The sequence below is a fragment of the Paroedura picta genome, chromosome 3, assembly GCF_049243985.1.
Source record: "Paroedura picta isolate Pp20150507F chromosome 3, Ppicta_v3.0, whole genome shotgun sequence".
Taxonomy (NCBI): Eukaryota; Metazoa; Chordata; class Lepidosauria; order Squamata; family Gekkonidae; genus Paroedura; species Paroedura picta.
The window spans coordinates 138,246,461-138,271,718 of NC_135371.1; the positions used below are offsets into that span (position 1 = coordinate 138,246,461).

The 25,258-nt window shown below is 42.3% G+C and overlaps 1 protein-coding gene across 4 annotated transcripts in view; it reads left to right on the top strand.

Moving 5' to 3' along the window:
- The window catches only part of BAIAP2 (BAR/IMD domain containing adaptor protein 2), a 184,366-nt gene that overhangs the window by 47,332 nt on the left and 111,776 nt on the right, over nt 1–25,258 (top strand). For all 4 annotated transcript variants that reach the window (XM_077328236.1, XM_077328235.1, XM_077328233.1 and 1 more), the window contains exons 2-3: nt 7,635–7,710; nt 17,748–17,834. In XM_077328236.1, coding sequence (XP_077184351.1) covers nt 7,635–7,710; nt 17,748–17,834 — 163 coding nt within the window. The remainder of the gene's footprint in view (nt 1–7,634; nt 7,711–17,747; nt 17,835–25,258) is intronic.

The window sequence follows — 25,258 nt, forward strand, 5'->3', positions numbered from 1 at the left end:
GTAAAAAGGCAAATGCCATTTTGGGCTGTATCAACAGGGGCATCACATCAAAATCACAAGATGTCATAGTCCCATTGTATACGGCACTGGTCAGACCACATCTGGAGTACTGTGTGCAGTTCTGGAGGCCTCACTTCAAGAAGGACGTAGATAAAATTGAAAGGGTACAGAGGAGAGTGACGAGGCTGATCTGGGGCCAAGGGACCAAGCCCTATGAAGATAGGTTGAGGGACTTGGGAATGTTCAGCCTGGAGAAAAGGAGGTTGAGATGGGACATGATAGCCCTCTTTAAGTATTTGAAAAGTTGTCATTTGGAGAAGGGCAGGATGCTGTTCCCATTGGCTGCAGAGGAAAGGACACGCAGTAATGGGTTTAAACTACAAGTACAACGATATAGGCTAGATATCAGGAAAAAGTTTTTTCACAGTCATAGTAGTTCAGCGGTGGAATAGGCTGCCTAAGGAGGTGGTGAGCTCCCCCTCACTGGCAGTCTTCAAGCAAAGGTTGGATATGCACTTTTCTTGGATGCTTTAGGACAGTGGTCCCCAACCTTTTTTTCACCGGGGACCACTCAACGCCGGGGACCACTCACCGGGGACCACTCAACGCCTTTTACTGAGGCCCGGTGGGGGGGGTAGTTTACTCCTCTACTCTCAACCACTGCCCTAACGCTCTTTGATCGCTATGGTAATGTTTAAACATCCCTTCAAAATAAGATACAGACACGTCACAACAATGAAGTGTGTTGTAAAGGGCTGGGGGGGGGGATGAAGTAAAGGGCCGGGGGGGGGGGGGAGAAGGCGTCCTTCGGGGCCCTCCTTCAATTAGTCGAAGGACCACATGTGGTCTGCAGCCCACAGGTTGGGGATCGCTACTTTAGGATGCTTTGGGCTGATCCTGCGTTGAGCAGGGGGTTGGGCTAGATGCCCTGTATGGACCCTTCCAACTCTATGATTCTATGAAATGTAACATAACTCCTAATACATCCCTTTCATATGTTTTACTGTTCCTGTTAATTTGCAATATACTCGTTACCTGCAATTATCTTATTTCCATGTCTGAAATTGTTATGAATGTTCACAGTAAGGGGCAGTATACAAGCTGAATGAATGAATAAATAAAATTTGCTATATTCCAAAGCAAAGAATGTCTAGGGGCTTGTTGCTTTTCAACCCTTTTCAGGTACACTAAGAATACCAAAAATGAGAATTTTGTTGCAGGACCAGTTGAAGTGACTGGAATAGCAGCTTTCATAAACATTTGTGGTGTGTCTCTTTCCTACCTCAGTATCGTTAATAAAACAGCACTTGAATGTACTGGAGGTTGAGTTATGTTTTTTTTAATTAGTTCCTGAATGCTTGAGTCCTCATGCAAAGTTGAGATTGGTTGTGCTCAAATCCTTCTCCCTTAAACGAGTCAATTTTTTTTCAAATAGATGGTCCCAAACCAGTAGTCTGCTTATTCCTTAGGGGTATGGAGAAACATATTTTTATTCATTGTTGCTTTTCAACTCTTCTCTTTCAGCATAAAACTTTTTTTGTCCCTGTCCTGAAGACCTTGTTTTGCATTGGTTTCAATTTTTGGTAGCTGAATTAAAGCTATAACAATCTGAATGAGTTGAGTAGCAGTACCAGAGGAATTTAGAGCAGTGGAATAAAACCACAAAGCCCTTTCAACCTTTTTTTTTTTTACTGGGTTTTGTGTTGCATTTAGACCTCTCTCTCTTTTCCCAAGCAATGCATAGACAGGACATCGAAAGCAAACAACTTCTTGCTGATGCTGATGAGGCAGAAATTAAGCTAGAAAGCTGTTTGCTTTTATTAACCCGGGCTTTTACTGAGTATAAAGCTCTGCTAAAACTTCCCCTCCATCTGGATGCAGTTTGATTTGGGCCAGTGTAGCTACCTGAACCTATGTCTTGTTTGCCTTTATAACTGACCAGACCTCTATCCATTATGTATCTTATGTATGACAAATTAGTGATTTTCTGAGCTCCTTGAAGCAGCTGACCATAATCCAAAGAAATTACCTGTCAGACCAAATAAATAGAGGCAGATATCAAATTGATGACCCGCTGTAGTTGCAGAACATGCTCTATATGTCGCAGGGGTAGTCAAACTGCAGCCCTCCAAATGCCCATGGGAGGAGTAGTGAGCACCACAGAAGATAGAGTTCATTGAGATCTGAATGTGCTAGAAAAGCGGTCAAATGACAACAAGGTGGAATTCAATAAGGTGAAGTGCAGAGTTCTACATCTGAGTCACAAAAATGAGAAGCATGCATTCTGGATGGGAGCTATATTCCTGGGTAGCTGTGTGTGTAAATTGAGATCTTGGGGTACTTATGGACTGTAAGCTAAATTTGAGCAGACAGTGTGATGTGTTGATAAAGAAGGTGAATGCAATTTTGGGCAGCGTCAACAGAGGCATCACATCAAAATCTCAAAATGTCATAGTTCTCCTGTATGCCGCATTAGTCAAACACACAAGTAAATTTCAAAATGGATGTGGACAAAATTGAGAGGATGCAGAGGACAGTGATGATCAGCAAGGTTTGAGCCCCCAGTTGGATAGCTAGCCAGCAAGGAAGATCCGTCTTCACCCCTCTGTCAGTGCATCTAGGGCTGTAAATACCTGTGAAATCAGAAGTAATATCACAGGGAAATCAAGCTGGACTCTTCAGAAGTCAGATGTTCCCTATAAAGAAAGCACTATCTCAGTGATGCAGCAGTGGAATGGAAATGCAGGCTTGGGCGCATCAACAGAGCTAGAGGAGGGCAGGGAATGGTTCCTGTTGGCAGCAGAGTATAGGATCCACAGTAATGGGCTTAAACTACTTGTAGAACGATATCAGATTTCCCTTACTGACAGTCTTTAAGCAGCGGCTGGATAGATATTTATCATGGATGCTTTAGGCTGATCCTGCACTGAGGAGTGGGTTAGTCTAGACTGCCTGTATGGCCCCTTTCAACTCTATGATTCTATTACTTCTGTGACAGGAATGTTTGGCCCATGCTTTTAAAGGACTGGCTTATGTCTTCCATGCTTGTACTGTAATAGCAAGGTGGTGTGATTTCTTGAGTGGAGATGTAGCACACCTGAGCTACAGACTTTCACAGCTGGGTATACTGGATTTAAATTAGTATTTACATATTGAGTCTGTCTATTAAAGTCATATGATTTTCTTATGACCTCTTGGTACATGCGTTGTTGTCCAGGATAAACTTGTATCATTGCTTAACCAAATGTTCAAAAACTACTGTTAAAGGAAGTCTACAAAGTCAAGAAATGAACTGAAGTCATTGCCAAACCGGGAATAGAAAGGGAGCATGACGCACTTGACTGTAGTGCAATATTTAGGCTCCAAAATTGTGGCCTACTTTGATCTTTATAAAATGGCTTTGAATAAAGTAAAATTCCTGGGAAGAACTTGTTACTCATTAACCTCATGTGAATGTTGGCTGAATTAAGGAGAGCAGTAAGGAGCAGGCTTTTCTTCAAGGAATTTCTCATTTACTTTTTCTGTATTAAACAGCAATTGAATGGAACTACTCAGCTGCTCTTGTTTTCCTTTAACAAAACAATGCAGTCCTGTATTTTACCCTTTTTTTGCAATGACCTCACAAGCCATGTGATATTAGAAATATAAAATCACTGTTTTTACAGTTTATGTGGAAGAAACTATTCACATAAGGATGGAAAACCTAAGACAGTTGAGATTGTTAGCTGTTAAAATTTGTTTTGAAAAACAGCTATATAAGTATTTCTTATGCAGAGCCAATTGATAACATTTTTGTAGCTTGAGAAGAATTGCAGCATTATCTTGTTTTTCTTGTGTAGTTCCCATTGAAAACTGAAGTTATAAAATGCAGGTTCAGTACATGCCATTTGCAAGTGAAAGGATCTCTGGTAGACCAAGCAGATGGCGGTGGCCTAGAGGAAGCAGCTGACTTAATGTAAAGCAGCTTCTTTTTTAAAAGAGTTCTATGAAATCCCTGAAACAGTGTCAGAAAAATGACAAGGTATACATACAGATTCCTGCAATATTCACTCTACACTGGCCTGCCTTTGGGCTTGATCTGGAAACTGCAGCTGGTCCAAAATGCGGCTGCTAGGGTCCTCACGGCTACACCTTGGAGGGCACATATCCAGCCAGTGCTGAGGCAGCTGCATTGGCTACTGGTTATCTTCCGGATCAGGTTCAAGGTTTTGGTTTTGACCTTCAAGGCCATCCGTGGTCTGGGCCCAGTATATATGAGGGACCGCCTATCGCCCTATGCCCCCCGCAGGGCCTTACGCTCTGTGGGGGCTAACCTATTGGTAATTCCCAGTCCCAAGGAAGCTCGCCTGGTCTCGACCAGGGCCAGGGCCTTTTTGGTCCTGGTGGAATGAGCTCCCGGAAGAGCTGCGGGCCCTGCGGGAATTGTCATCATTCCACAGGGCCTGCAAGACGGAGCTCTTCTGCCAGGCTTTCGGTTGAGGCCGGGCAGCAAGAAGATCTAGCCCCCCTCACAAATGTGACGGTTGCGTCTGTCATCTGCCCCCTCCCTTTCCCTTCTTAGTGGCAGTGGAATTGGGTTAGTTATATTGAATTTTGCCGCCATCCTTGTCTTAACTCTTGTATTAATTGTATTATTATTATTATTATTATTATTATTATTATTATTATTATTATTATTATTATTAGATTTATAGCCCGCCACTCCCTGGCGGGCTATAAATCCCTTATGTTTTATTGTGCTTTTATTGTTTTAGGGGATTGGTTTTTATGTGACTCACCTCGAGCCTCCGGGGGGAGGCGAGATAAATTTAATAATAATAATAATAATAATAATAATAATAATAATAATAATAATAATAATAATAATAATAATAATAATATTTTCCTAGCAGTAAAGACCTTCGTTTACTGGAGAAATTCTAGCTCTGTGCCTTCTAGCTTTGTACCTTCTAAATGTTCTTAGGAATTCTGGGCAATTCTTGAAGATTTCTTTGAAATGCAATAATTGCTACATCTCTGATAAAGGTTATCACAGTGGTTGAAGGAGTACGGTCCCCAATCAAGCAAGCTAAATGGCTTTTGTTAAGATGTGTCTTTGAGTTGCTTTCTCTGGAAATGCCAGTATAGTTGTGATGCTATGACACATTCAAATTCTGCCTTTAGTATTTCATGTCCATCCTATCCACATTTGTCTGAGTTTGAGAAAGGGTTCTGGTGAATTATTTCCCCTTTCAAAATCCAAATCAATATAGGTATATATTAACGTGACCAGATATCCCGCCATTGGCGGGACTGTCCCAACTTTTAAGGGATTTATGCCACGTCCCGTGGCATTTTTCAAATGTCCTGCCTGCCCTGGCCTTTCCCCCTGCCCCCCATGTGCACCCGAGTGAGGCCGAGCTGGATGAGCAAAATTCGTCCTTGTGCGGAATGGCCCTCGGTTGTATTTTCAAACTGAAGGAAAAGGTATGAACGAGAAGATGTTTGTTCCAATATGAAGTAGGTCTTTTAATTATGGAAAAGTCAAGATGATAAAGCAGCTCATGGAAAGAAATTTGAAATTTTCTGGAGCAAGATGAGTCAGTATTTCTTTAGAGTTTTTCTGTTTTGCTGTGTTGACACATTCCTCTAAATATAATTCTTTTTTTCTTTTTTTAAAGAGAGGATCATGGTGGTTTTTGCCATCACTTGGTGTCTGCTCACTTAGTAGCCTGCCAGGAAAAAACTGCTGGAGTGAAGCCCTTGCTCACAACTAATCTGAGAATTTAAAAGGAAATTCCTGAGCTAACCAACATATTTAAAAGTCTGAACATCGTTACCTCAAGACACAGTGTACTATTTTGACATATTCAGATTTGATTGCATTGCCTTGAAGAAACTGGGGCCTGTTTTAAAATCAAATTCCAGAAAGGCAGGTGCTCTTCTGCCACTCTTCAGAGTTGGTAGTGGATTGAATTTGCAGAACTAAATGTCAGTGGTCAGTCTCAAAAACAAGCTGTGGGAATGAGGGATAAAAACACTTCAGGCAGAAAATGAGCTTTATTGTTTCACGGCTGGCTTCAATGGAGGTAGCAGATGCTGAATTGGCTTATTCAACAGAAGCATCCTATCTGTGTTTTTTTGCCTCTCTACCCTTGGAGCATAGAACCAGTCCTGCAGTAATGTGGAAGTCAATTGGTAAAGAAGTCATTGAGGAATATAGCAGCCTTACCCGTTTTTGCAACTTAGATGTCATTGGTTCATTAGGAGGCAAATTACTAAATTTGCTTTCTGTTGTACTTGCCACCAGATTGAGGTTCTCCTGTAGCAGTTCTTCTTTTCCCTGGGGAATCAGATGGCTCTGGAACTCTTTCTCACTGTAGGTAGATTACTAGAAGCTCAAAGTAAAACCAAGAACAACCTTTGCAATAAGATGTTCTTGCAGCCCTGTCATGACTCCCCACTCGCACTAGCTGTCTCATTTCCCTCTTCCAAATTGTTAGCTCCTTGGAAAGCCAAGGAGCCAGCTTCTGGGAATTGTGGAGAGGGCACTGGGGAGCAATCTCTTCGATGGTGGTGGATAAGCGGACTTGCCAGTCTTCCACCAAGTCGGGAGGCGTTGGGGTGATAGTGATGGCCACTATAAGACCCATTATACACGGGGGGAATAACGCACATTCGGGGTGGAATGGCAGCGACTAAAATCACTGATAACGCATGGAGCCGGCTGCAACCGGCCGCAGCTTCGGTGCATGCCGCCTAAAAAGCCGCGTTAGCGAAACGCGGAAGAAAGCGCAGCTTCTGGGTGACCGGGGCGCAACCAGAAGCGGCGCCGGGATCGCCGCGTGCATAATCGGTTACTCTGGGTTTTGCCGCCGTCACGCCCCGTCCCGTGCATAACCGGTGTGCTTCGCGTCTTCCCCCTCCACGTTTTCCATGTGACCCGAAATCGCCATTTCGGCGGCCGTGCATAATGGGCCTAAAAGAGGATGAGGGTTCCTTTTTTCCTTTTCTTTATCTTGAGCTGCTGAATGCTTTTGGAATACAAAGTCTCAGTCATCAGGGCTCATCTGGTAGGGCAGCTGGTAGGCATGACTTTATGCAAAGTTTTGGAGTTCTTTGCATGGTATTTTGTAGAAAGGGGAAAATAGGGGGAAAATGTGCTTGAGCCAGTTTTTACTGTGTCTGGTGAGTTCAGTTTGCTGTTCTTGTCAACATTGTTGTTGTACCCCATTGCCAGATGTTCTAATGTTACATGCTCTGATCTCTCTCTCTCTCTCTCTCTCTCTCTCTCTCTCACTCTCTCTGGTATTTGTGCTTCATATTGCCAATCCTGGTAGAATAAATAGTCACACAGAGTTCTATGGTGTCTAGAATTACTCATCTCCTGTAGTGATATGCTTAACTCCTGGACTGGGTTGTAAAAAGGTATCATTGTTTTGTAAAATGTCATTGGCTTTTGAGTTGTCTTTTCTGTGTGACACTGTGTTTGTGTGTGTAGGATAAGCATTCTGTTTCCAAGGCTTTATTCTGAGTGGTGGTGTGACTCAGCCTCTTACATAGTCTTATGTGGGTACACAAAGAATGCAAAACTGCTTTAGCTGTCTCTGTACAGTATCCTTAAATTGCTAATGTCTTGTTTGTTTATTTCATAGACTATCATGGAACAGTTTAATCCGAGTCTCCGGAACTTCATTTCTATGGGGAAGAACTATGAAAAAGCCCTGGCAGGTAAGCAAAATGATATTGTGCACACTGCTATGGCTGTAACATGACAACTGTGGGAACAGTAGTCCTCTGACATTTGGGGGGTGGGGGTGGGGAAGACCCACTTCTAGGTATAGTTTGTCAGCATTGTTCCGGAAGTTAGAAAACGTGTCAGGCATGCTCTTGTCTACTGAAGACAAACTATGAAGCTTTTTGAATTAAGATGTGAATATATTATCATTTATGGCATATGAGGAATGAATGGTTGTCACAGGGCTGACTGTGTGAGGAGTATGACATGAAATCTTCCTTAAAATAATGAGCCAGAAACAGGCTGCTGGTTTAATGACAACTAAATGATAGACACAATTTCTTCTTAAATAGCCTTGTGAAGGTTTTTTTCTTTCATATGTTACTATTAAAAATAGATATTAAAAATTACAGCTGCAGAACGCAGCTTTGAATCTGGTAATATATAAGAATGTTCTAAACTGGTTAATCCTTAGGATAAAGGAGTAAAATTGCTTTTCTTAAATAAACACTGCAAACCCTCTTTTAGTAAACACAAACTTAAGAGTTTAAATTGTATTTTTATAGACTGAGGCCTTGATCTAGCTTAATATAATCATGTCTAAGTTCCATTGAAACCTGTGCAACTAGTTATTTGTAATATTATTAATGGAAAATATGTTTGTTTCCATTTCAATGGAATATAGGTTGCACCAGAATGTAGTTCCATTGAATATAGTGAAATTTACTTCTCTTTCAACTCTGCATTTGCTTAATATTTAGAAACCAACATGAATAGAGCTGGGCCCTAATACTGTGATCTTGTGAATAAATAAACTATTTAAATCCCAGTTCACTATGATTTAAGTGTTCTTTCTGGGGATGGGATTGCAGTCTAACAAACTGAATTCTTGTACAAAGTTTTGTGTTGCTCTTTACAAAGGGATCAACTTTAAGAAAGTCTGTTAAAAAGGAAGTCACATTTTAGTCATTTGGACTTACAAGTTACTGCTCTTAGGATTGCCCTGAAATGCTCTTACCTTGGACACTCATGTCATAAGTAATAGCAATACAGTTAAGTTGTGGTTATTTCACACATTAACACAGCAAAAATACGATTGAGTTACAAAGGGGGCGTCAAAGCCCTGTGCTGAGTCAACCTATGAAAGTTGCTTGCTTCATCACATCTCTTGTTGTATTTACTCTCTGCAATTTAAAGCATGATTGAAAACAACAGAAACCCCTACCATGTCTTGACCCTGATCAGTACAGTAAATGTTTTACTAATTAGACTGTAATAGATCTTGTGATGCTTCTAGATCAGGTTTTCTGAATTTGCTGTATGAATTTTGTGTGTGTAATACAGCTAGGTTATGGCAATCCCAGCAAGGGGCTTTCAAGACAAGTGAGAGGCAGAGCTGGTTTGCCATTGCCTTGCTCTACAGAGTCTTCTTTGATGGTCTCAAGTACTGACCCTGCTTAGCTTCTGAGATGAGATGGGGCTATACCAGGCTACCTTCCCTCCTACTGGCAGCTTTACTTGGTTGTAAATTGAAAACATGACGTTTTAGGCTACTGTTTTGCTCTGATGAAATAAGAGGTCACTTATGGACGTTCTTGTTACGACTATAATTTGCTGTTCTTCTGCTGGTGCAAGAAGGCTGTTTTGGATCCACCAGCTTCCATGGATTTGAGCAAGGGAATAAATTTTAACGTGTTCTTCCTTTGTGCTTGCTGGCAGATGAAGCTAGATGAAGTCCTTGGGGGAAGTATTCGTCTAATATTTCTCTTTTTAGATGGCTTGAGCATTGCTTAGGAAGCTTCATAGATTGTTTCTGCCTTTCTATTGAAGCACAACTTTTGTTAACACCTGGATTTCTTCTTAAAGGTAAATCTGAGCTTACTGTACATACCAAATGCAAGTGAATCTAAAAAGGTTATGCTAAACAGTATCAAGTGAAAACTTAAACATCTACCGTCAAGGATTCTTGCCCCTTATGTGTAACATCCACATAAGGGGTGAGAATCCTTATCCCATGCCCACTCCCCGCTTACCTATCGCTTCCCTGACCTTGTCCCTGGTCCCTCCCCCTCTCAGACACACACACCAGACTCCCTTCCCCTCCACTCCCCACTTCCTTTTCCTACTTACCTTTGGGGCTCCTGTGGTGCCATGGCTGGGCCAGCTTCCACAAGCAGTGCCTCCATGGCTGGCCCGGCCGCTGCGGGTGCCACCTCTGTGGCTTGGCTGGCCTGTGCCTCTGTGTCTGCCCCGGCTTCTGTGGTTGGGGCCTGCACTGAGGGTCACTTGCTGCTGCCACCTCTGCCAGTCTTCTGAGGATGCTGCTGCTCTCTGGGGGGCAAGAGTGGCCTCAGAAGACAGGCAGCAGTGCCAGAGCAACAAACAGGCCTTATTGCTGGGCCTCGCTGCTGCAGGCCATCTACTGGCACACTCCCTGAGGGGGGACAACAGACGTCAGTTGTCATTTCTGTTCTCGGGACCAGGCCAGTAGATGTTCTGCATAAAAAACAACAACTGGTACTGGGTTGAAGCCCACTTGGAAGCAGGCAGACTGAGGCAAATAACTGAAGAGAGAACTCAGTACATGCACATACAACCGCTTCCTTTGTTGCGGCTTTCATTCCATTGAACCCTTGCAATCTCTTCCTTGGGGAGGAAGGAAAGTAATGTAATCATTCTGTAAATCTTTAAATGTATTTTAAGCACCTCAGTTTTGACAATTCTACCTTCCTAAAAGAGATCAGAAAGCTACCTGCAGAGAGAGACCATAATTTAAAATATGATAGTGTTCAAGGGGAGAAGTGGTACAGTAATACAGGTTTTAGAAGAAGAAGAGTTGGTTCTTATATGCTGCTTTTGCCTACCCGAAAGAGGCTCAAAGCGGCTTACAGTTGCCTTCCCATTCCTCTCCCCACAACAGACACCCTGTGGGGTGGTTGAGGCTGAGATAGCCCTGATATTACTGCTCGGTCAGAACAGTTTTATCAGTGCTGTGGCGAGTCCAAGGTCACCCAGCTGGCTGCATGTGGGGGAGCGCAGAATCAAACCCGGCATGCCAGATTAGAAGTCTGCACTCCTAACCATTACACCAAACTGGCTCTTACGCCATTACACCAAACTTTGCCAGTATAAAATACTTATAACCTGTTTGAGGAAGCTGGGTCATAAATTCTCAGACATGATGAATAATGAGTAAAGTCACAAAAATAAGGTATATGTTCTATAATGTATTCTATAATTATTCTTTCAATCTGAGGATCCTTTATCCAACTTAAGTATCTTTTCTTTTAAGTTGAAGAAATCCTTTTTAGGCTTCAAACAGTATCCAGTGGAATAGTAGGATACATGATAATATCTCAGATAATGTGGAAATAGCATTGGCTTATTATAGATGGAGTATAACTTAATTTAAGAACACTATGGTGACTGTTAAATAGACAGCAGATGAAAAAAGCATAGGCAAGATATGTGTGCCCCAAATCAACTCAATACTGAGGTTATAGTGTTTGTCACCAGAGAGGCCGTTTTTAAAATGTGCAGCATTCCGAGTTCTGCTTCCTCCCATGCATTGTTATGCTGCAGTCCATCAGAGTTGGACTTGACTGACAAATCTATATTAAAAAAAAAACTTTTGTGACAGTAGAGAGGACTGGGGAGTAAAACAGATTGACCCACCTTCCATTCCCCTGCTCTTGGTTGCAAAAAACAGAGGTATCACACCAGGCAGCCATCACCAGCTGTTGCCTAAGGTGACAGGAAGGGATGGCTAGATAAAGCTCTGATCCATCTCTTTCACAAACACCCCCCCCCCCAGTCTTAAGTTACCAAGCTGCAACTATACCAGGAAATCAAAAGCATTTATCAATTCTTGCTTCCCAAGGAAATTTGTGGGGGAAGCACATATGCATAGATGCAAGGAGTTAAAAGGAACAAAGAAATACAAATCCTAACTAGACTTTCCCTGGCCATTTGATCAGAGCTTCTCACACTCATCCCTGATTGTGACAGGTTTCTTGGGTGTTGAGTGGGCTAAAGTGCCACCTCGCATCTTAAGTTGAATAGCTATTTTCATGGTCAGTTTTTAATTCCGGCTGTTGGAGAAAATGGCCAGTGGGGAATTTGCCTTGGAGAAGAAGGTGGGTAAGGTTTCACACATTTGCAAAAACAATGAATGCAGACTGTGTTGGAAGGGTATTAACTCAGCATCTTGAGAAGCTTCTTCCTATACACATAGAGGTGGGAAGCTGCTTTACAAGTGTTTCTGGCTCCTTCTGATAGATTCCAAAAGGTACTTCTGTTCTTCTCCACAGGACTTTTCCTGGGGAACAGTTTGGAGCTCAATCTTGTCTTTCCATGCCATTTAAAGTCTACTAGAAGATGTTGGGAGTCATCATCCATAGATTTGGAGTGGTGCATCATACTTTAGTTCATTTTTCCCCTTGTATCAGACCTGGATGAAACTGCTGCTGTGGAGTTGTTAATGAGTTGGAATTATGGTGCATAGTTGTAGCTCAATTTTACCTTCAGTTGCCAAGGTTAGCAAGGAAAATACCTCTTTAGGATGTGTTTACATTCTCCCTGAAAGTCCAGGCTTGCAGATAGAAGTTCTTCTGGACCTCACTTTGCTTCTGGAATTTCAGATAGTGGTTACACACCAGAGGTGCCATTTACCAACTTATACTGAGCCATCAACAGCACTTACTAGTGGAACAAAAGGCTATTAATAGTGATATTGATATCTTTATTGGTATACAATAAGCTGATACAATCAAACAAAGTGAATATAAAATTAATTTATAACATTTTAGATCTGTCTCAAAATATTACCATTAAAAATCTGGCCACACACAAACTGGTCTCTGCAAATTGATCATTGAGAAGAAACTGGAGTGTAACTTCATTGTTTACCGAGGCCTCGGTACCGAGCTGTGGCGGGGGGGGGGGGGAGGGAGGGAGGTGCGGGTAAAGGTGTGCCAGTAGGCGCGCCTCCCCCCCCACGGCGATCAAAATATAAAGTGCTAGACTAGATATGACATATGCACACCAATTTCAGAAAAATATTAAACATAATCTTTGCTTATTGTTGTTGTTAGGTACGAAGTCGTGTCCAACCCATCGCGACCCCATGGACAATGATCCTCCAGGCCTTACTGTCCTCTACCATTCCCCGGAGTCCATTTACATTTGCACCTACTGCGACTCCATCCAGCCACCTCATTCTCTGTAATCCCCTTCTTCTTTTGCCCTCAATCACTCCCAGCATTAGGCTCTTCTCCAGGGAGTCCTTCCTTCTCATGAGGTGGCCAAAGTATTTGAGTTTCATCTTCAGGATCTGGCCTTCTAAGAAGCAGGCAGGGCTGATCTCCTCTAGGATTGACCAGTTTGTTCGCCTTGCAGTCCAAGGGACTCGCAAGAGTCTTCTCCAGCACCAGCAGTCCAAGAGACTCGCAAAAGTCTTCTCTAGCACCAGAGTTCAAAAGCCTCAATTCTTTGACACTCCTTATGGTGTCCTTCTTTGACACTCCAACTTTCACAGCCATACATTGCAACTGGGAATACCATAGCCTTGACTAAACGCACTTTTGTTGGCAGGGTGATGTCTCTGCTTTTTAGGATGCTGTCTAGATTTGCCATAGCTTTCGTCCCCAGGAGCAAGCGTCTTTTAATTTCTTTGCTGTAGTCCCCATCTGCAGTGACCTTGGAGCCCAGGAAAATAAATTTTGTCACTATCTCGATTTCTTCCCCATCTATTTGCCAGGAATTGAGAGGGCCGGATGCCATGATCTTTGTTTTCTTGATGTTGAGTTTCAAGCCAACTTTTGCACTCTCCTCCTTCACCCGCATCAACAGGCTCTTTAGTTCCTCTTCACTTTCTGCCATTATCATCTGCATATCTGAGGTTGTTGATATTTCTCCCTGCAGTCTTGATCCCAATTTGTGACTCCTCTAATCCCGCCTTTCTCATTATGTGCTCCGCATACAAGTTAAATAGGCAAGGCGAACTCCTTTCTCAATTTTGAACCAATCAGTGATTCCATGTTCAATTCTCACTGTTGCTTCTTGACCTGCATATAAATTTCTCAAGAGACAAATAAGATGCTCTGGTATTCCCATCTCTTTAAGAACTTGCCACAATTTGTTGTGCTCCACACAATCAAAGGCTTTAGCATAGTCAATCAAGCAGAAGCAGATGTTCTTCTGGAACTCCTTAGCTTTCTCCATGATCCAGCGTCTGTTGGCAATTTGATCTCTAGTTCCTCTGCCTCTTCGAAATCCTGCCTGTACTTCTGGAAGTTCTTGGTCCACATATTGCTGGAGCCTAGCTTGTAGGATTTAGAGCATAACTTTTCTTATAACAGTAGACAAAAAGAACAAATATTTAGCAGTGCAGGAATTGACCCACAGCATCTAAATAAGGAAAATAGAACGAAGCATGAAACACAGTCTCCTTTTTCTAAGTCTTAAACTTTCCCTTAATAGGCAGAAACTTTTCAGGTTTCCTGTTCAGACTCTGTTCATATTTTTACCTTATGTTGGTCTTCTCCTTACCTCTTACTTCTTGTTGGGTTTCCCCATTCTGCCCATGTGCTCTGATATCTCTGTTTATGTACATGTGTGCAAGCATGTCTGTGTCTTTCTCAAAGGGGAAACATTTTCCTGAATATTGTGGTCCTGTATATCCCATGGTCCCTAGTGGGAAATTGACTGGTAATTAGAAAAAGAACCCTAGAGGGGTCTTGCTGCTTCCTTTGAATACATGCTGTTTCCCCCAGGCCTCAGAAACAGGTCAGTTGTTTTCTACCTAACTCTGTCAACTGACATGCTACCTTTGTAAATTGGAAGTTACTGGAGGAAAAAAATACTTCTGTTGTCTCTAGAGTTCTACTTCTAGTTTCATCACTGAGTTCGGAGTGCAAATTCAAAATTAACTTTGCAGAGTTGTAAATTTTTACACATACATCTGGTGTAAAGAATCATGTCCCCACAGCATCTTGGATAGTTCCAGTAGTTATTGGTGACAGTTACCACTTTGTAGCTTAGATGTTAGTTCCATCTACTTCAAGTTTTGTTAGGCATGCATCTCTTACATGATGTTTCAGTGCAATCCTATGCAGAGTAATTCCAGTCTAAACTCATTGAAACCTTAACCTGCATAAGATTGTTCTGTCAGACTCTTATCTTTTGATTTGGAACCTTTATAAAGGGTCCCCCCCCAAAAAAAATCTTGCATTTTTATCAATGGCACTTTCTAGAAAATAGAACATGTAGCTTGGTGTGTTAAGTCACATCTGTGCAGCATTTTATTTTGATAAAAAGGAACCTTTTGGTTTATCTGGCTAAAGTGGTTGTGTATGTGCACAGCTGGAATGTTAGCAAACTAGCTGTAAGTATGAGCCACAATGAAAGTCAGTGATAACTGGCTATGTAGTAATGTTTACTAGCACCTTGACGAACCAGTATTATCAGAAATATGTTCATTTTTGTGGGTCTCCTCCCAAATGAATAATCCAGATTCTTTTTAGAGGTAAATGAATTACTTATAGTTGGAATAACCTAAGCAGGCATAATAGATTTCCATATATTTTGTGCATAATTTTGCTTTCAGTGCTCAACTTTTCAGGGAATTATTTTAACAAAGCCTGGCTAAAAGCAGAAGGTTCATACCTTTTCTGGATCATGAGATTTGTGGTTGACGCAGCCCACTCTTTCATGCTTTTCTGTGTTCTCCCATCTGCTACCAAAGGAGAAAGCTAAGAAATGTCAAATCCTGTGTTAGATAACAACATACTGTTGTATGCAACCTTGAAGAAGTACATAATACCTGTTGTTCTCGTTATCACTATGATGACGTTTTTCTAAAAATGTACCTTTCACCATTCATATGTCTTGGCCACATTTCCTGCAATTTTGTATATGTAATAATTTTTGAGATTAGAAGTGGTCAAAGAGAACTTTATCTGAATCTCAGGAGAATTGATTGCTTGTAGCTGTTTTGAAAACCAAAAGCCTAAGAGTGGTTAGATAGTACATGGGCCACAAGCAGGCCCTGAGTGCTGCTTTGTGGTCCACAAACTGTTCTGCAAATTCGTTCAGGATTCTACCTCATTTTCTAAAGTGAAAATGTCTGTGCCTTTCCCCCCTTAAAGGCATGGTACATACAAGGTATGAGGGGCCAGCTCTTCTTCTTAGCAGGTGCCATAGTTTTCTGAAAGCAGAGAAAACTATTATTTATCAATAGAACCTATGGTGTGGTATGTATTTTTTGCCACACAAGTAAATTTCAAAAAGGATGTGGACAAAATGGAGAGGGTGCAGGGGAGATTGATGGGGACTAATCCCTATGAGGAGAGGCTGAGGGACTTGGGAAGAGGAGGTTGAGAGAGGACATGATTGCTCTCTCTAAGTATCTGAAAGGTTGTCACTTAGAGGAGGGCAGGGAAAAGTTTTAGTTGGCAGCAGAGGATATGACCTGCAGTAATGAGTTTAAACTACATGTATCAGCTAGATATCAGGAAATAGGTTTTCACAGTCCAACTAGTTCAGTCATGGAATCGTATGCTTAAGGAAGTGGTGAGCTCCCCCTCACTGGTGGGCTTTCAGCAGCTGCCGGACAGATATTTATCATGGATGCTTTAGGCTGATTCTGCATTGAGCAGGGGGTTGGACTAGATGGCCTGTATGGCCCCTTCCAACTCTGGGTCTCTATGATTCTATGATATAGTAATACAACAGACCTTGAAACTCAGGCTCAATAGATCTTTTTTCAGTGGACCCAATCTGGCATCCCCAAATATTTCATTGCATGTTATTTTTGAAAAAGAGACATGTCGAAACCACATTTTCATAGCAACTTCCACAGTGGTGTGATTTCAAAGACTGCAGTTATTTCCCATGGCTGTCGTTGTTGGCAGTTACTGCTATACCTTTCTTTAACTCATTTCTGTAGCCTTAGATTTCTTAAGAAGTGAGCAGTGACTCACAAAAGCTCATACCCTGCCACAAATTTTGTTGGCCTTTAAAGTCCTACTGGACTCTTGCTCTTTTCTAGTTCCGTATACTTCAGCAACCTCCCTCCTGTCTCTCTCCCTCTTCTCTTTAATGATTGTTGTTCTTTTCATACACTTGCATTCTCCTTTCTCTTTTTGGAAGAGAAGATGGATTAGATAAGTAAAATGTATGCATGGAATTCCAATGTGAACTCTGCTTGCCTTATCCAGGGCCATGGATTACCATGGAAAATCTGCCTAGTCGCTCAGTTTAATTGATTTTGTTTTTGCTGCCATGCTTGCTATACTGAATATTATATAGGGTCATGATGCGAACATCAAACATAGCAAGCAAAATAGCATAAATAGGACCAACAGAATGTAAATGACATTATCAAGTGTCTACTGTTTTTCTAATTCTTGCATTACTTTTAAAATAGAAAATGTATATGACAGCTCTTCAGGAACCAGCTTAGGAGACTGCAAAGAAAAGAAAACAAAACCCAAAGTCAAGAAACCCCAATAAAATCATAACACAACTACTATAATGCAGAAGTGATCCCCCCCAAAAAGAAACCAAAGAAAACAGCTTCAGCTTTTCAACACTGACATAAGTCCCAGGATCTACCTGCAAGTTATATAACAGGGACATGTTGCTGTGTTTCTGGCACCATGTGCTGTGACTAATAAGCAATATTAAGAATCAGTGCAGTACTAGGAATAACTATGACTGTATGAACTATATTACTGAGTATCTCCAAATATGGGCTTGTCAACCTCAAGGTGGGCCTGGCAATTACTTGATTCACACCATGGGAAAAATGGATGCTCTGGAGAATGGATTCAATGGTATTATATCCTTCTTTGGTATTATATTCTTCTGAGCTCCCTCCCTTCCCCAGTCTTAGCTCTCCCAAGTTCTACTTGCAAATTTCCCAACGAACTTGGCAGCCCTACAAATAAAGGAAATATTTCTATTGTGGAACTCTCAAAGGAGCTATTAGCATGAAAATTTACATGACCAAGTGTTTTTCATTTTTTAGGTGTGACATATGCAGCAAAAGGGTACTTTGATGCTCTGGTTAAAATGGGGGAATTGGCCAGTGAAAGCCAAGGATCTAAGGAACTAGGTAAGTCATAAAACCTATTGCTGTCAATATATGGGTCAAAGTAGGAAGTTCACAGGATGCCGGGATCCCACCACAAAAAAGTTGTATTTGTACTGTAGATGGTATCTTCTTATTTGTGAGGCTGTCTAGGTTTTAAGATCACCAAGCAATTCAGTTTCCATAAAGGTCCCTTTGGGGTTTGGCCTCCTGATTTCAACCAAAGCACCTGTTGGTTTGTCTTCTGTCCTCTATGCTCTCCTTATGGTGGATTTTGATCTTTAGAAATATGTGGGGTAATGCCAGCTGGCTGCCACAAGACAGAGGAACAAATATTGAACACTTCGTACTGTGTGAAAGTCAATACTCTGCTTTTGGTTAATAGATCTATAATTTAAAAAAAAATTAACTCTAAGCTGTGCCCCTGAGTTGATTCATTGACTGACCACTTGCATGAAATACTTATAACTCTGGAATCTGTGCCTACCTACACACAGTGCATTTGTGAAGTTAATTTTGTTATTCTTAATAGATGGCCTGTTATCATCCAGGCAGTGGATTGACATTTCATATTTCCTGCTGAAAGCTTGAAAATGTTGGGGTTTAGCTCATGATACATAAACACATGTACGCCAACATCTAAATAAAATATCAAGGATGGTGACTGCCAAAAGGGGTCTGTGATGTCAAACACAGCCTCCCAATGGAAGATAAGCATTCATATAGAGAGAGTGGAATTCTAAACTTGCCTAGTATACATGTTCATTATCCCTTGCCATAGATGTGCCAGTCCTTTTCTCAATCACGATTAAAAGGTATAGCATGGAGTCTACTTCAAGTGTCTGTGGGCACTGATATTCTATGCTGACTTTTTTATTTGTTAAAACTTACAAATACCAAAATATTTGTCACAAGGTGGCTTGTAAAAGTTAAAGACAAATGCAGAAACAAAGCGATAGTCACAAAGTAACAACTTGCCGTAGTGAATTTATTAGATACAGCATAATGCCAGTCATTTCTTAGATAACACAAATACAAACTATGTAATAGAAAACATTTAAAAAATAATATTAAAATTCCTGATCCTCTGTCAGATAAAGTAGCATTTATGTGCTTCCATATGTTATTTCTGTAGTCTAATGGCCATTGAGCAAAACTTAGCTGTCTGCTTATATATTCCCTTCCCATAAGAAAAACTTGACTTTTCTTTGGTTAGGTTATTTAAGTTGATTGTTCACTGTCAATTAATTTGTTCTAGTGAACAATGTTAAATCTGGTCTAATAAAACACCCAGTTTTAATTTCATTATGTTATAGAAAGTGTATAAACTGTGCTTCCTTGGAAAATAAAAACATCAAGCACTATGGAGTGGGACGCTGCTGTGGGAGGGGAAAGAATGCTTGAGATGCTCAGCAAATGGTTTCTGAAGCTTGGCCTTGGCTAGTATTGTAATATAATTCAGAGGCAGTGTATCTGGTAGGAAAAAGAAATATAGATAGGCATTTAAACACATACATATGTGTATTAAATTTTCTTTTACTGTTTTTTTTAATTGTTTGCCACTTTGGGGAACCTAAGTTGGGTGGAAATGTGATTTCAAAATGTTTACAAGAAAAAAGTGCTGTACTCACACACTTGGGATGTTTGCTGAGAAAACAGGTAGTATGCAAGAGGGGCCCCTTGAAACTTGTGTGGGTGTGGGTGAAATCTAACCTCCCCATTGCTGAGCTGGCATGTCCAGGCTTACCCACTCATTTTGCAGCCCGCCTGTGGCAGCAGCAGAGTGTGGGAGCTGCTTCAAGCTTAGAGTGACTCCCAGTGCGTGCAGCCCCAACAGCATGACCTGGAACAGCTCCCAGTGTATGCCGCCACTTCTTTTAGAACCGGAGTGGCTTTTGGGGTGGACCACCACCATTTGCAGGTTCAGCTCCAAATCACTGCAGTAGAAGCAAAGTAAGTACGTTCTCTGCAAGTGTACAGACAATACTTTTAATGTTTTGAATAATTTGTTTTATGTTGGGGAAAATGTATACATTTCATATTTTTATGCAAACCCAGTAATATCTGTTTAGTGTTTGTACTGCCCCAGTCCGTGGATTTAGATATCCATAGGTGGGTTACACACATTACTAATAGTATATACTCTTTTTGGCAGATTTAATACACATGTGTCCATTGTAAGTGGTCCAGATCATAGGACCTGCACCATGCTAGGCTGGCAAAAATATTTGGTAATTACTGTGAGAGATGGTAATCTAATGCTCAAGAGTTGTTGACTTCAGTTGCAACATTTCTAGAAAGCTGATGTTGCTTTAAGAAGCAAATATAACTAGCATTTAATTGTGGTAGCTTGTCTCAGAGGAAATTGGATTTGTGTAGAATAATTGCTAATAGACTAGAGCCATGTAAAACTTTACATCAGTCATAAATTTGCCTCTCATCTGTTCATTCAAGACATCCAGCAATGTGTCAAAATGACCTTCTGGCTGTGGTCTACATACTTTTACTGGGTACACAAGATGTCCTGCTTTTGTACAGCTGTACAATGAAATTCTTCTGAACTTTCCATTCCTCCTGAGAGTAATGTATGAAAGCAATTGTTTTTCTTTTATACAGCTTATTTATTTACCTACTTATTTTATTTATACCTCTCCTTTCTCCCAATGCAAACTCAGTGTTGTTCTCCTTCCTTCCATTTTATTCTCACAACAACCCTGTGAGATAGATTAGGCTGAGAATATACGACTGACACAAAGTCATCTAGCACACTCCCACTGCTGCACAACACTGACTCTCCAAAGGCTAGATCAGGGATAGTCAACCTGTGGTCCTCCGGATGTTCATGGACTACAATCCCCATGAGCCCCTGCCAGCATTTGCATTTGCTGGCAGGGGCTCGTGGGAATTGTAGTCCATGAACATCCGGAGGACCACAGGTTGACTACCCCTGGGCTAGATGACAGGATAGCACTGTGAAAACACAATCCAGTAGCATGGCAGTTTTCAGACTGGTAAACAGAACAGTAGTGAGCACCCACATCCAGATTAAAAACTTAAATCGCTGCTTGAAGTTGTCATATACATGATCACATTGATTAGAATGGCTTCCAGTCATCTTGAATAGTAAAATATGGTATGTGTGGAGGGGTATAGATTGATTTCCTTGGACTTTTTATTTGGGCTAAAATATATTTATCCTTTCTCGTTGTGGAAGTACATCTGTCAGTCAGTCAGTCAGTCAGTCAGTCAGTCAGTCAGTCAGTCAGTCAGTCAGTCAGTCAGTCAGTCAGTCAGTCAGTCAGTCAGTCAGTCAGTCAACATGTGTCTTAACCCTCACAAATTCGGGGCTGTGGCTAACAAAATAAGGGTTTACAACAACCTGCAAATGGAGTAAAAATATAAAGTAAGAAGATAAAATACCCATACAGCTCCTCCGTAAAACCCACAGTCCAGTCCACTTCATTGGTCTCAGCGTGGGTGAACTGGGTGACCTGGGAGGAACAGGACAAATTCTACCCTGGAAATAAGCCCAGTAATATCTGTTATATGCAGTAGGTGCGCACTGGTCTCAACCAAAGACTTAGTGGAAGAGTTCCATTTTACAGGCCCTGGTGTCACTTTGGAGCTCATTCCACTAAGCTGGGGCCAGGGCAAAAAAGACCATGGTTGAGGCCAGGTGCGCCTCTTTGAGGCCAGGGACCACCAGCCTGGTGGCATTGGTCGAGCATAATGCTTGTTGGGGGGCATACTCAAGCGATTCCTTAGATACACTGGACCCAGACCATGGATGGCATGAAAGGTCAGTACCAACACCTTAAATATAATCCGGAATTCCACAGGAAGCCATTGTAATTGCGGAAAAATTGGTGTTATATGGGTCCTCCAATATGTCTGAGTGAGGACCTGGGCAGCTGCATTTTGCACCAGTTGTAGTTCCTGAAGAAGGTATAAGGGAAAACCCGTGTAAAGTGATACACAGTAATTCATCCTAGAGATGACAGTTGCATGGATCTTGGTAGTAGTGACCATGTGATTTTGGAATTTTAAATTGTGGGAAAGAGAAAACCTTTATGTAGTTGGACATATAGACTGGACTTCAGGAAAGCAGATTTTAACAGACTAAAAGGTATGTTGGGTAGAATCCCGTGGTCAGAAAGACTTAAAGAGATGGAAGTCCAAGAGGGCTGGGAGTTTCTTAAAAGTTAATTACTGAAGGCTACATCACAAACAATTCCCTTGAGAAGAAAAGATGGAAGGAGCCTAAGAAAGCCAAGGTGGCTCCATGAGCAGCTGTCAAATGATTTGAGGAATAAAAAATAGCCGCTTGCTTCATTGAACTTAGATCAGTGAGTATAAACAAAAAAAATATGTTCAGTATAAAGAGAATGACAGTACTAGTTATGAGATACTAAGGGTCTTGCTGTTTTATTCTTTTTTTAAAAATGTAGAATGCTGCTGATTAAAACTACTCCGGTGAGCTTGAAGTCATCCAAGGTGGTTAGTTCATACCTCTGCTCCCTGTGTTAGCTAGAGCTCTTTATGCATTATTTTTGTGTGTGTAGCCATCTAGTGAGTGACCAGTGATTGACCTTACAGTTCGGATGGCCCTATTGCTTGGGCAGAAGACCAGAGCCCTGCTCTTAGTCTAGGTAATTATTAAAAATAAATAAATAAAACAGAAAGAACAAGGAAGACTCTTGGAAGTCAAAGGGGGAACTACAGGGGCTGCTACAAAAAAGAAAACTGTTCCAATAAGAGCAAAGACCCCCCCAATGAAAGAGCTGCCTCTGGTGCCCAACTCGTTCAGGGTGTGGGGAAGGAAGATGGGAGAAGAGATCGAGGCAGTGACCAAGACAACTGAGCAGTGGTCTGACTCCTCCAATAGATATGCCACTACGGTCCCAGAGGAGACGGCAGAGCATCCCCACCACCATACAAAAGATGGGGAGAAAGGTGAAACAGACCAGTGCCACAAGGCTGCAGCTCCCCCAGCAATCCCCCCCCCCGGGAGAAGCCAAAGATGCAGCAGAAGGGGACGAATGGAATTTTGCTGCCAGGGGCAAGATGTATTTGGAGTCCCAGAATGCTAGCTGCAAGCTGATCTTGACCTTAAAGGGGATTTATCGATCCACGGATGGAGTAACATCCAGCTGGACACTGCAGGAGGGACAAAGAGTTGGAGAGCCTTCATGGTAAACATCATTCACTGGTACCCAGTCACAGATCCCTATCCCCCATATGTCAATCAAGGGGAGGTGGGTGGGGCATCCCAGAACCTTGGGAACAAGGCCCTTACTATCAAGCCTGTCCGAGCAGATCCTGGATGCCCAAGATAGCACTAAACATGCTGCCAGAAAGAATTGTGACTAGGCCATTCCCAATGCCTGGCAGAACAGACTCTGAATGGAGCCACTCAGAGTGGGACACCTGGGACTGCTGCCATGGAGGATACAGGAAGCTTGGGACCTGGAGGTGGGGAGCACAGCTGCCATACCATTGGGAATCCAGGTTTTGGGAGGAAGAAGGGATAAATCTCTTCCTCAAGTTCCAGTACTGGAGGAAATATCGAGCCTATGGGGCCAGGTCCCCCCAGGACTACAATGAGGACTAATTTATCTGGGACCCCCCCCCCCACACACACACTGCCACCCAGAAAGCACAATCTACCTGAACCTGAGCCCAACTACCAAAGTTTTGTTCAAATGAATTGATCTCTTTTATTTGGAGATCAGTTGTAAACAAAACTCCAGCCCCAACCTGTACCGTAGGAGCCCTAACCATTACCCTCATCTTAATGAACTGCTACAGCAGCATTGCTGAGATCTATTGAATGTGTAGCTGATGGAGGGAAGTACATATCTGATTTGGTATGGATGTTGCTTTTGATCCAGGATTCCTAGAAAAATATGTCCATGAAAAATTTCAGTGTCTGCTACTGGAAAATATTTCAGTGATAATACTAGAACGTACCAAGACATTACAAGCTTTCATGCATGCTCTGAAAAATTAGACTTTTGGCATATGTTGCTGTTTCAAGTAAATTCTTGTTGGTGTAATGACTGATTGTTTGGGTTTCATTGAAATCTTTATGCAGCCTTTCTAATCCATATCAAACAGCCACCCACGTTTAATTCCTTCCTTGTGTAAAAATCTCTTCCCTCAGCATCCTAAGTAAATGCTCACATACAGTATGCTTTGTGCAGTAATACAATTTTCTTACTGCAATACATTCTCAGTGCATTTAGGAAATCATCCAGACATGAAGGCTATTAAGACTGAAAAGTCTTTCTAGGCCCTTAGCTAATCAGGTATTCAAATCATCATGTTCTTGGAACTAAGTTATTGATGACACTGTAGATAGAAACCCTGTGGATTTACAGGGAATGGCACATATGCAGGGGACCATTAACTTACAGGTAAATTCGAAAACTAAAACCCTGGGGCGCACAAATGAAGGTTTACAATGTACACTAATCGACAGAGAATGGAAAACAAGCAGGAAGAACTAGAAGTCCTAATAGAGGAAGAGAATTATGATCTAACTAGGGGCAAAGCCCATTGTATTCTTAAATACAATGGGCGCTAGCATGGGTGACGGTGGGGCGGGGGGGCTCACAGGGCTGCTTGTGGGCCCCCCTGCCGCAGCGTCCCAGCCGGCTCCTCTCCCCCCATCTGCTGGCCTCAGCATGGTGACAGGAGCAGGCCCGATGCGTCCCTGCCCCCCCTCACGCCCTTCCCTGCCCCCCCCTGGCCGGGCGCGGCGCAGTGCAAGGAGCAAGCCCGACCCATCTCCGATGCATCGGGCCTGCTGTTCTCGTCACGACGTTGGCTTTTCCCCTCTCCCCGGAGGTCTCCGATGCGGCAGGCCTGCTCTTCAGGGCGCATCGAAGCCTTCCCGCCATCCCCCTCCCCGTCCATGGTCCTGGCGGCGAAGTCTCTTCCTCTGGACAACTCACTGGGCAGTCCAGGACAGGCCAAGTGGCCAATGGGGAGCCACGCTGTGCACAGCTCCCTATTGGCCACATGGCCCTGGAGTGACACTCGAACGGGCCAATCAGGAGCCGCTTAGCGGAGAGAAATAAAGAGAAATAAAGAAGGGGGGAGGTAGCAGTATATGTTAAGAATGTGTATACTTGTGAGGAAGTACCTGTATCTGAGAATGGAAGATGAGGTCTGGAAAGCCCGTTTCCCCTAAAAGGTCATTTAACAAGGACTCAAGCTTCCTCAGTAGCCTTTGATGCAACCTCAACATCAGAGAGATTTACAGAGCAGAAACAGAGCACTCATTACACAATATTCCCTTGATGTGGATTCCAGGAGAGAGGCAACTGTTGGAAAAATGTTGTTACAATCTCTATTTCATTAACCAGCCTGCAGCCACCTCTGTGGTGATTTTGCTAATGTCCCGTTCACAGAAGACAAGAAAATGAAAACATGGTTGCACTTAC